This window comes from Hyalella azteca, unplaced genomic scaffold, assembly GCF_000764305.2.
Source record: "Hyalella azteca isolate HAZT.00-mixed unplaced genomic scaffold, Hazt_2.0.2 contig13934, whole genome shotgun sequence".
NCBI lineage: Eukaryota > Metazoa > Arthropoda > Malacostraca > Amphipoda > Hyalellidae > Hyalella > Hyalella azteca.
The window spans coordinates 28,826-40,754 of NW_025943838.1; the positions used below are offsets into that span (position 1 = coordinate 28,826).

The 11,929-nt window shown below is 38.5% G+C and overlaps 1 protein-coding gene across 1 annotated transcript; it reads right to left on the minus strand.

Annotated features, from left to right (window-relative positions):
• On the minus strand, positions 1–7,436 carry LOC108667686. The gene is made up of 5 exons (XM_018154733.2): positions 7,318–7,436; positions 4,050–6,400; positions 3,291–3,494; positions 2,303–2,439; positions 1–1,155 (listed from the first exon to the last, which is right to left on the minus strand). The coding sequence occupies exons 1-5, from the start codon at positions 7,397–7,399 to the stop codon at positions 534–536; spliced, it is 3,396 nt and encodes a 1,131-aa protein (XP_018010222.2). The 5' UTR covers positions 7,400–7,436; the 3' UTR covers positions 1–533.
• Between the last annotated feature and the right edge of the window lie 4,493 nt (positions 7,437–11,929).

Sequence of the window (11,929 nt, forward strand, 5' to 3'; positions counted from 1 at the left end):
TTAAATTCAGCCAATGCGTTACATTTCGCACAATTTTTAAAAATTGTGAAATGTAATCATGTGACGTCACTCAACGACTGAAACGACAAATAGTGATAATACAATTTGAATGAATTCTATTAGATGAGAACTATATACACTTAATCTACTAAAATGCATATACTAATAGGATCGTGCGTCAATAATCTTATTTCATCTGTATGAGGTCCTAGACTGAACGAAGTGTAAATTAATTGCTTATAAAGTCATAAAATTGCATCATGCATATAAAGGGGATAAAACTGTCAGCTTTAAAAGTTGGATGTGTTAATATAAATCAGAAGGCAAAGTCTGTATTTCTAACTTTGACATCTTACATTGTATCCTTTTGACATCTTACATATAGGCCTATCCTTTTGGCGAATACATTATCCAGAATATCCAGCACTGTGATGCACACCTCTCATCATTTGGACGCAAAATATGGCTTAATATTTTTTGCACGATCATAATAATTCTAAAAATGGTTTGTAATCAAATGATTTCTCTAATTTTCACTGCTCACTCTCGTACAGCTGGTCACCGAAGTCATCTTCGTCGCTGAGGTCGATTGTCTGCATGTGCATGAAGAAAGGTTCGCTCCTCCGACGCCGCTCTTCGTTCAACGACACGTCCAGGAACTCCTCATCGATACCACTAGTTTTCTTCAACTTCGCGTTCTCCTTTGGCAAAGAATTGCTCTTGTTTCTGGCTGATGTTTCCCCGTTCCTCATGTTTGGCATGTTCATTTCCTGACCCGCAAGTTCAGTTTGATCTTTCGTTTGCAAGTTCCCGTTGGTCGATGAATTCAACGACTTGGAGATCATCATTCCCTGTCTTGGTTTGATGACCACAACCGCCCCGCCTTTACCATAGAACTCTTGAGTATCTTCAAAATCGCCCGTGTATTTCACGGACCTCAGTGAAGGCTTGCCGCTATTTTTCGAGGCTGTTTTTCCAACGTATTCTTGTTTCGTTGGAGTCTGTGGACGAGGCTGTTGGTTTTCCTGAATTTTTAAAGGGTCCACGGAGGTATTAGAGTTGACGAAATTTGTATTGCTGTAGCTTGAATATCTTTTAGTCGTCACGGTCTCCTTCAAGTCCATGGAGATGTCGTCTATGACATCCATTGCCGTACTGCAAAATAATCAGTCAATTTGTCGTTGAAATTAACCTTTTTATTTTATGTTATTTATTTCAAGATTAGACATAAATTGAGTAAAAACACTATTTATTTGTACAGGTTTAGACAAGTATCTACAAAAATAAAAATATCATCATATACATTATCAACCAAAAAAGTGTTGTTTCAACTATGATGTGTGTTGAATAACTCACATGCGAATAAAAACATACTTGAAAGTGTTAATTATGCAATAAAGCCTCAAGGAAAGTACAAGGAAAGGAATTAACTCAACAGTTTAGAGAAGAGCCTTTTAAGTTAATACATTCCATGTTGTTCAGGCCACATTTGCATTAACAGCGTTAAACTGGATAACAAATTAAGTCGCTCGACGCATGATGTACCATCAATACGAGAAATAGGCGATTGGAAAATTGGGGACACATTATCATGCAAATTCTTCAGCCTATGTATCGTTCTTAATCCATTTCACTTAATAATTCTCTCTTCTGGACTATTGAAATTGCCATTTTTGCCTCATTTAAAATCTATTTGCTACTCTAATTATCGAACTACAATATTGAAAGGCATATCATTCAATTTGTAAAGAAAATATTTAGCGGTTTTAGAAGCCCTTTTTCTGATTTATTTATTGTTCGGCTTATTTGTTGTGAAAGTTAACGAAATTGGGGAAGAGGTGAAGAAATGAAAAAAAGTCCGCTAAGAAAATGTAGAAAAATGTTTGCTATCTCGGGGCGCTAGATAATGCATTAAAGTCACAAATGGGTTGAGAATCGCATAATTTGTCTCTCAATATCGTGGCTCGTAAAGGAAAAGAGGATATAGATACTTCGAAAGTCCCCCTTTTTACGTTTTCTATGCATTTCACGTTTTATTTCATTTACTCAAAAATCATATAAACCAAATTTTTAATGTTTATCATATGTGTACAAAGTTTCAGGAAGATCTGTCAGTCAGTTAAGAATTTTTTTTGATCGGCAGACCCTTCTCTTAACATTTTCAGAAATACAAACTTTACCCGCACTTGACTCGTTTACCTTTCTGTTTCTAGATTATTCGTGTAACCACTTAAGGTTGAGTTAAATATTGAACAACCCCGTGTATGCGGACAAATGTGTAATGTAACGCCTTATAAAATACCTTTTTCTCCAGATCTTTCCTGGAAAGATACACCTCCCTGACCACGGTCGAGTGAAATAGAACAGAAGCCCGAAGAGGATTGCCACAATCGCCACGCTCGACAGCGTGATGGTGACTATGAGGATTGTCACGTCGTCCTGTAGGTGTTCAAGAAACGCTATTAGCGGTAAAACTTGCAAAAATGTTGACTAATTCTCCTCTACCAACTCGTGTAATTCGATCCTGAACTAATCTACTTGAGCAACCATGCTGTTATTTTATACAGAAAAATAATTATATAATCCTTGGCAAGACGAGTTAAATTAAGTAACGAGGTAACTCCTGAGATTTATTGGGTAATCTCACTGAGGAAATTCGAGTATAGATCAAGTGACTAAAATACTCGAATAATCCATCTCATAAACATCTTTTGACCAGGACGAAAAGAGATTAACATAATGAAGGGTTAAACCGATTATGAAAAACAGTTTAAGGCGCGATTGGTGGTAAAAAATAGCATGCATCGCTGTTATGATGGCTTTAGCTTCCAGAATACACCATACATTGTCATTACATTAATCAGCAGCGATAATGTTGCGTCATTCCGCGGGAGGCTCCCTCCACGTTAATCTTATCATTGTGCGTGACCACAATCTACGGACGTGGTGAGCTTATCGGCGGAATCGTGCAAAGCGTTCACACCCACGGGTATCATTTATACGCGACGAAGATGGAATGAACCCAAGAGAAAAATCCATCCAAATTTATGTCATTTTTCATAATTTAATACGTCAATTTAGTAGATCAGATGAGTTTAATATTATTGAAATCATTTACGTTAATTTTCTAATTCTTGATTTCCCAATCTATTTTATCTCCATGATTGATACCTAAGGCTTCTCGCTTATATCATGACTTGTTTCAAATATTTTCTACCTCCCTTAGTGTAACTGAAGCCTTGAAATAACCACTTGTATATGTCCTCTGCTTTCTTCAGTTTCACTGTCACCTGCGTCTCACTGATCCGAGCCACGACGTATTCCTCCGCGATGTCCAGGACTTGAGTCGTGTTCTCTACGAGGACGTAAAGCTCTTCGTGCGAGCCCTCAACCAGGCTGGGGTCCGACGACCCTTCCTGCACGAGCGCATCCAGGGCGGACGCCTGGGACTCTAGTTCATCGCCGTGTTCCCTGTCCGTTGCTCCATCAAGAATCTGGTTTACATCAAATCAATTCACGGGAGATGAATAAATAAAGGGTATTTAATGCCTCTTGTATGCAGGGTGAAATCCATATTATATTACCGAATGTTGTTAAGAATTTGGTTATTTAAATGCATGACCGCCGTGAGCCTCCGCTGCATGAACTTCCACACGAAATGGACGAGTTAGAAAGACTTACTTTGCTGAGTAAAGGGCTGGCAAAAATAATGCGCTCTAAAGTGATTACATATGTGCGACTCACGGCACGGACCCTACCGCACGTAACCAATGATTGAGGCGCTGATGATGAGGTGGGCGAGTAAATGAATTAAATTTAGTCAGAAAGAACAATTTTTACATGTACATTACTGATTTTCTCTCTAATAATTTCATTTCATTTTGTCTTTATGAATAAGAATTTCTAGAGCGTATTGATTTGAAACATTGCTCTGAATATAGGGAATTTAACAAAATATTATATACCAAATTGACGTTTATTAATATTGCTTTGTAATATTAATAAATATAAAACTGATAGATAATGTAAAACTGTTCGCTAATTCATACCTCATATGAAAGCCGATTAATTTTGGAAACTACCAAGATTACATCAGCCTCCCAGTCGGCGTTTGTTCTGTTGCTTTCAATGCTCAGGAGGTCAATGTTTTGTAGGTTATCACCCTCTTCTTTCTCTTGCAAAGATCGACGAAATCTTAGTCTTGCTTCTTGTGGAATCTTCCGCTGAATGAATAATGCTCTCCATAGTTTAGCGGAGACCTCAGAGAAAAGATTTATTGGTTTTTCTGTTGCTTGGGCAATGTTCGTCATTATATATGAGTCGTCATCGCTCATGTAATTATCTTGCACTTGAACGTAATTCCGACGGTTGTGCTTGGGACCAAAACTTGAATCTCCATTAACAGCCAATAACAAAGTGTCTTTTTGATGCATTTCGTTAGGAGTTTTAATCTCCCTGAATTCATTTTCGCCTTTTTCATCGAAATAATTGTGAGCATAGTCAAAATTTTCGTCTTCATCAGCAAGCACATCACCTTCCTTGAGTTGATTCTTCGCAACCTTGTCGATGAACTTGACTGTTCTGCCGTTCGATACTACGACCGACGGCCCCAAGAAACTTTGATCGTTTCTATCAATCAGTCCAAGTAGCCGCCGGATTACTGGCTTCGGGTCATAAAGATGGTTTTCATCGGAATTCATTGTATTTTTAATACCTTCATTAGTGGATCTTCTCAATTCTGCCACCTGAGATGTGTTAGGAGAGTGAAGCATTATGTTGCTTGTCTGATCAATTTCCGGAGACGAACTCCGTCTTTGCCACAAGTCGTTGGTTGACGATTCAGTGTTGGCAATAGTAGTTGTTTCTGCTGGGTTCATAGTAGTGGTTGACGATACAGTGATGATAATAGTAGTATTTTCCGCTGTTTTGCTAGTGGTGATTAATGATTCGTTAGTGATGGTGGTAGCAGTTGAGGCTATTTCTTCGAGGGAAGTAACGTGGTTGTTTGTTTCCACGGTGGATGTGGTGGTTAAGGAAAATTCCTCGCGGATGACAGCGGTTGGGATCGTTTCCGCGGATGTTGTAAATGTTGTATTTCCTTCCTCGATGGTGGTAGGGGTATCAGTTATAGCGTCTGCGCTGGTAGGAGCTGCAGACGTTTCCTCTGCGCTCGCATGCGTAGGATGCGTGTCCTCGGGAGTAGTAGAGATGGTCGTTACAACTTCGAAGGTGGTTGGAGTGTTAATTGTGGTCTCAATTGCAGTTCGGGCTGAAGTCGTACTCTCGGTTGCGATAGATGCTGAAGTAGATTCGTGTGCTGCGGTAGACGTTTCAGTTATTTCATCAGAGGTGGTTTTGATTAGAGTTGTTTCCTCGCTGGTAAGGCTGAGCACTGTTGTTTCAGAAGTAGGGTACGGGGTAGTTGTAGTGTCTTCAACGTAGGTGAAGGTTGGGGTTGTTTCCTCCGTTGTGGTAAGCGCTTTAGTCGTTTCTTCGGTATTGGTGGTTGTAGTTATTGCCATGGTGGGGGTTGGTGTCATTGATATTTCCTCAGTGCTGGTCGGGGTGGGAGTTGTATCGACGGTGGTGACAATCACTATAGTTGTTTCCATGCTGGTTGTAGAGGTTGTTTCTTCGGTCCTTGTAGACTCTGTGGTCGTTTCTTTAGCAGTGGAATGGTTTGCTGTTGTTACCTCAGTTTGGTTTGTGGTAGTTGCAGTTTTCTCTGTTAGGGTAGGGGTTTCAGTTGTTTCGTCGGTCATTGAATGTATTGTAGTTGTTTCCTCGATAGTAGTAGGGCTTGAATCTGTCTCTTCAGTGTTGTCGGTTGAAATTAAAGTTGTTCGCCCGGTGGTGTCATTTGCGACTGTAGATATTTCCTCGGTTGTGGTATGGGTAGGAATTGTTTCCCCGGTAGTGGTAGGGGTTTCAGTTGTTTCGTCGGTCTTTGAATGTTTTGTAGTTGTTTCCTCGATAGTAGTAGGGCTTGAATCTGTCTCTTCAGTGTTGTCGGTTGAAATTCTAGTTGTTCGCTCGGTGGTGTTGTTTGCGACTGTGGATATTTCCTCTGTTGTGGGATCGGTAGGAATTGTTTCACCGGTGGTGGTACTGGTTGCATCTTCAGTGGAGCTGGCGGTAGGAGAAGTAGCCTCAGTGATGTTGAAGCTTGTGGAAGAAATTATGACAGTACTTTTGGTGGAAGATATCAGAGTTGTGGACGGCACGTTCGAAGTTGACAGAGTTGCCTCGCTGGAATCTGTTGACTGAGACACAGTAGTCTCAGGTGACGTGCTGGTCATTTCCGTGGCGTTGTACAGTAGAACTTGTAAGTCCCTCAAGGCGTTGTCGGCGTGATCAAGGGCGGCCTGTATAGCTTCTAGATCACTCATTTCTGTAAACGCTGCAATCATAAGATAAATTATGAGCACAGTATAAAATTAATTATTATGTAGTATGAATATTCTAGAATTAATAAATATATAATTAAAATTTCCAAGCGTTATATTTTTTAAAGTCGAAAATTGAGTACATACAGTATATATAAGAGAGAGCCACGTACTTGCGTTTTTTTTCTTTTATCGTACCGCTCCATCACCACGATATTATATATATATTAGTCGTGTAAAAACGTTAAAAATGTTAAATTTATTTGTTGAATAATGGGGCATAACTGAACGCATGTCAATAATCCGAAGTTTACTAGTTATCTTTCAATAAAGTTTTCAAGTTTAAAAAAATAGTGATAGTAAAAAATAGGAACTGATTTATTTTAAATGGGTTGTTTGTTCAAGTTATTTGTTGTGCGCATTATCTAAGAATACGATGTTTTTCCACCGTGAATATCAAATTGGTCTGAAAATTCTCTGCTGGTTTGACTGGTTATAAAAAGCTGTGTCTGGCGTGTACTCATAATACCTGTCGCTTCTAGATCAATGGCATCATTGTGATACCACCACAAAGTGAAAGTTAAAAATATTGAAGGTCAACACGAAATAATAAGGTTAATAATAGTTTGCAAGAATTAGAATTTAATATCAAAATTCAACCATATCTCATTTTATATTTTATGCAAGTGATGTTGAGCGAAGCTTTTACGAAGTTTATTTTTAAGGAGTGCTATCTTGAAACATGGACAGTATATTAGCTAAAATGTAAAATGTTTATTTTGAAGAATTACATCTTTTTGTTTTCACCCGCAAAATTTATTTTGATGAAAGGAAAAATTCGAAGCGCAGGGAACGTGTTGGATATCGAACCACGATATATATATATATGATATATATATTCATGCCATATAGAACCGACTACACCACTCACCGCTTGCCGACACTTCCTGGAGGTTCACGGCTAACGATAATATGCATAATAAAAACACTTCTGACGTTTTCATGGCGTTCATTTTACGTTCATCTATTCATGAATGAAAATAGTTACCTGAAAAAATAATATTCATTCGATAATAGACATTGCAATTTCCATTTATTAATAACTTATCTTTATTTGAGCAAACCACTTCTAGCAAATTAGTTGATTAAACTAGTAAGTAAGAAAAAATTAATTAATTGAAATACGGACCCAGACATCACAATATTTTGTCTATTGAAACCTGAATTCGGCGGTCAAATTTGATAACAAACAGTGTTTGGTGAAGATTACGGGAAAGAAAACTGACGAAAATTTTGCATCAAGCCATGAGTTTGAACTGACTAATTTTGCAAAATTTTTATTTGCCGTGTTTAAAGGATATTGGCACAGGAAACAAAAAATTGATTTGTGACATACATTTCCTTAGGCAGACTATCTTTGATTGCCTATTTTCCAATAAAGATTAATGGAAATTGATCGAAATGCATTACTGCACAGATCTGGATCTTCAGCGCTTAAAACATCTACATCGAGTAATTACTTGATTATTGCGCGTAGTTCGCAGGGCGGAGGCGTTTGCACATGAAAAATCACCAGGGTAAACTATCCCGTACTTGTAAAGAGTACTTAATTGGTATTTATTGAATCGAGGGCCAATAATATAAGCAATGTTGTTGGTCCACCAAACTACCAAGACAAATTAACTATTACATATGTATTCCTAACTAGTAAACGATCGGCTGATAAATTAATTGACACCGAAAATAAGAAAATACGAGAAGTTATTTTCACACCAAAGCACCATAACAAACCGGTCCTGTCGTCAACGGGGTTATAAATTTGATAACAAATCTATGAACACCGAGAATAGCCGAAGTTGTTTGCCCACCAAAGTACCAGGACAAACTGGCCCGTGTCATCAGTGGGTTATTATATTGAATAAAAAATCTATGAACACTGAAAATAGCCGGTGTTGTTTGCCCACCAAAGCACCAGGACAAACTGGCCCGTGTCGGGTGTGCGGATTAACGAAGGTGAAGGCAGCGGCCGCGGTGCAGTGTACAGGGACGCAGATAGTGTTACGGCTATCGCTGTATCTGCCCTAACAATGCCACGGTCGGCTCAGGTTATGTGCCTCGCGCTCATCCCAGCTATACTCTTTATCTATTCCACTTGATTATTCCTATTTTGCTGTAGTTTTTCATCTGCCGCTTCGTTGTTCAGTTTCTAAATCAGTTAGTTCTTGTTTATTTTAGTTCTGTGCCATGAGATTTTATTGCTTTATTATTCCTTAATTAATTAAATTAATTAATTATTCCTTAGTTAATGAAACACTCATATTTTAAAATTAAATGCGTCGTTCCTGATAGTTTCTAAGACGATAATTAAGCACTTCTGATCGCTCAAGTTTATTCTATTTCTCGCAACATTGTTTATGTCAAGTAATACATCACAATTGCCAAGCAATAAATTTTCTAGAAACTTTTATTAAATTCTGCTGTATGCATTCGATAAAATAGCTAAACAGAGCGGTAATTTAACGGATACTGTAAAATTACTGCAGATTTTCAGAGAATTCTAAAATTTATCATCGCTTATCTGCATTAATGCAGATACGCTGCTCGCTATTAGCTTATTGGGAGGCGAAATCGTCTATGTTTAGCTTAGTCTGAATTATTATTGTGCCAACCTTACGTCTGTGCCGATCTAATCATTGAACCATCATGCGACGTACGACAAATCTTTCTTTTAAATTATTGTGATCTTTAATACACGTACTCTCCACGAGAGAGAGGCATACAAATTGTGACAGTGACTAATTCCTTTGAATTCAAATATTGTTATAATTAATTAACTCTTGCTTACTGTACCGGTACGGATGGCAGTAATTTTTTCCTGCAGTGTGAACAACTACTGAGTTAATCATTTCCGACTGGCCGCTGTACATTAACTTCGTTTATCGTTCAAAGAAATTTCATCGGCTTCACTGAAATTTTTTATTTACAATTGTTACCAATTTCAATAGGAATTATTATAGTATTTCCGAGTATGAGTACATTTATTTTGTGTTAAAGTCAATCATTACTATTTAGTGTGGACTATCTCTCGTTTACTTCTAATTAACGAATGTTATCGTAGTTGGCTAAATTGAAACTCCATTGCGTTGCATGATAATAAAATGGAACAGTGAAATTGGTACTGAATTTCATTTAATTATTATCACAATGACAACTCATTGGGAATTGCATAATTACCTGAAACAATAATATTATTAACAGAAAAGAGGATGAAAATTTAGTAATAAACACATTCATAATTATGATATATATTATAATCAATATGTGAATATTGATAAAATTTTAAAATTTGTGTGAAAGTATTCATAGGACAGTATGAAGTGCATTGTCAATACGGAACCGCAAACATATGAGTCAACTGGACGGCTATCTCGCGGTATAACATCGCAGTGCACCCACACTTCCGCTTCCGGTGCACGCCGTGCCCAAGCTTACAGACCAGCAGGCTTCCTGTGCGTGAGGGGCGCGAGAAATTGCACCGGGCGTGTTTGGCGCGAGACGTTGCACCGGGCGTGTTTGGCGCGAGACGTTGCACCGGGCGTGCGGGGTGCGAGACGTTGCACCGGGCGTGTGGGGCGCGAGACATTGCACCGGGCGTGAGGGGTGCGAGACGTTGCACCGGGCGTGCGGGGCGCGAGACGTTGCACCGGGCGCGAGGATTGCGAGACGTTGCACCGGGCGCGAGGATTGCGAGACGTTGCACCGGGCGTGAGGGGTGCGAGACGTTGCACCGTGCGCGAGGATTGCGAGACGTTGCACCGAGCGCGAGGATTGAGAGACGTTGCACCGTGCGTGAGGGGTGCGAGACGTTGCACCGGGCGAGAGGGGCGCGAGACATTGCACCGTGCGTGAGGGGCGCGAGACATTGCACCGTGCGTGAGGGGTGCGAGACGTTGCACCGGGCGTGCAGGTAGACAGCTGGCAGTGCCCAGCAGCCCGTGGTAGGGAGTGAGTGTGGCTGGTCCAGCTGGCGCAGCTCCGTGTAGTCTTGTCTTCGTATATTCATCATCCGATAACTCTTCACAGAAAACAATAATTATGCAGAAGATGACATTTAATAGCAAAAATTTGTAACTGAAACCGCTTTGCTTCTTAGTTTAGGGAAGAAGTTAATTTATCGTGTAATTTGAAAGTGACTTAGTTGTGGGTTTTAATTTTAAAAGTGAGATTAATTTAATAATTCTATAATATATGATTTGAGAATTGCAATCTGGTTATTATAAGTGAATTTTTGGGTTATCTGATGGGAACCGCGTGTCACTCAGTCGTGAACATGATGCAGGAAGTTCAACTCTTCACTGAAAACGATAATTATGCTGAAGATGACATTTAATAGCAAAAAATTGTAATTTAAACCGCTTTGCTCCTTAGTTTAGGGAAGAAGTTAATTTATTGTGTAATTCAAAACTGACTTATTTGTGGATTTTAATTAAAAAAAAGTGAGATTTATTTAATAATTCTGTCAGAAATGATTTAAGAATTAAAATCTGGTTATTATAAGTTAATTTTTGGGTTATCTGATGAGGCCCGCGTGTCACTCAGTCGTGAACACGATGCAGGATGTTCCTTGCCAAGCTAGGCCTCCATTCGTTATTGCTGTTATTGAATCAATAATTTATGGCAAATTACGAAGTTTTGCAAACGTGAAACTGTTGCGTGCACTTTGCATGTCGCTGAAATTCAATGATCTGGAATGTCCAATTCCATAATTCAACATTAAAACATATTATATCTGGTTGTTTTCATTCACGAATAATTAGTAATTTTCGATTTGAATTTAAAAACAACTAATCGTATCGTTATGACAATTTTTACTTGTGAAACACTTGCGAATACGGAAATTATTAAAAAAAAAGAATTATGAAGAATTATTGAGCTACTTCACTATTTTAATCGTGAGTTTTATATTTAACATAAATTAACGTTTTTCTACACTCCGGAAGACTATAGTTGCTTATTGATCTCATATATACGATACTGTTTGCTTTTTTATCGCTCTTTAGATATTTTCAGATCTGGATTTTATTAAACTGTTTGCTAGACCTCACTAACGTGAAGGAAACAGAGCAGCTTCACCTATTGCAAAGAATGTCTATTTAGTTCATCCTATGAGGCAATGCAAGCTCATCACGGCACGACACGGTGTGTCAGAGATAAGGAAAGTGAAATTATATTGACGACTGTCGAAACAACATGAACTTGCATACCACCAGAAAGAGCGATTTGTGTTCCACAGCGGGAAAAAGCAATGATTAATTAAAAGGTGATTAGAAATTTCCCATAGCATTAGTGCTCAGAATTTTTTTTATATTGCTAATTATTGTCAAGGATTTAATTGAGTGATAGGAACATATGTCAGTGAATTAAAACCAGGATCTTTCAGAAGTGAATGTGAAATTTCTACTAAAACCCAAGTCTTGTGCAACAAATTCATTGAAATGCGAGTTTGAGCATTTCGCTCAAAATTTAAACTCAATTCACTTTGA

Bases quoted from the DNA above. Each gene is read 5' to 3' on its own strand.
- LOC108667686 (XM_018154733.2), bottom strand. From the start codon at position 7,399: ATGAACGCCATGAAAACGTCAGAAGTGTTTTTATTATGCATATTATCG. The intron at 6,401-7,317 runs GTGAGTGGTGTA...TTATGATTGCAG, and splicing joins CCAGGAAGTGTCGGCAAGCG to CGTTTACAGAAATGAGTGAT. The intron at 3,495-4,049 runs GTATGAATTAGC...GATGTAAACCAG, and splicing joins TTAATCGGCTTTCATATGAG to ATTCTTGATGGAGCAACGGA.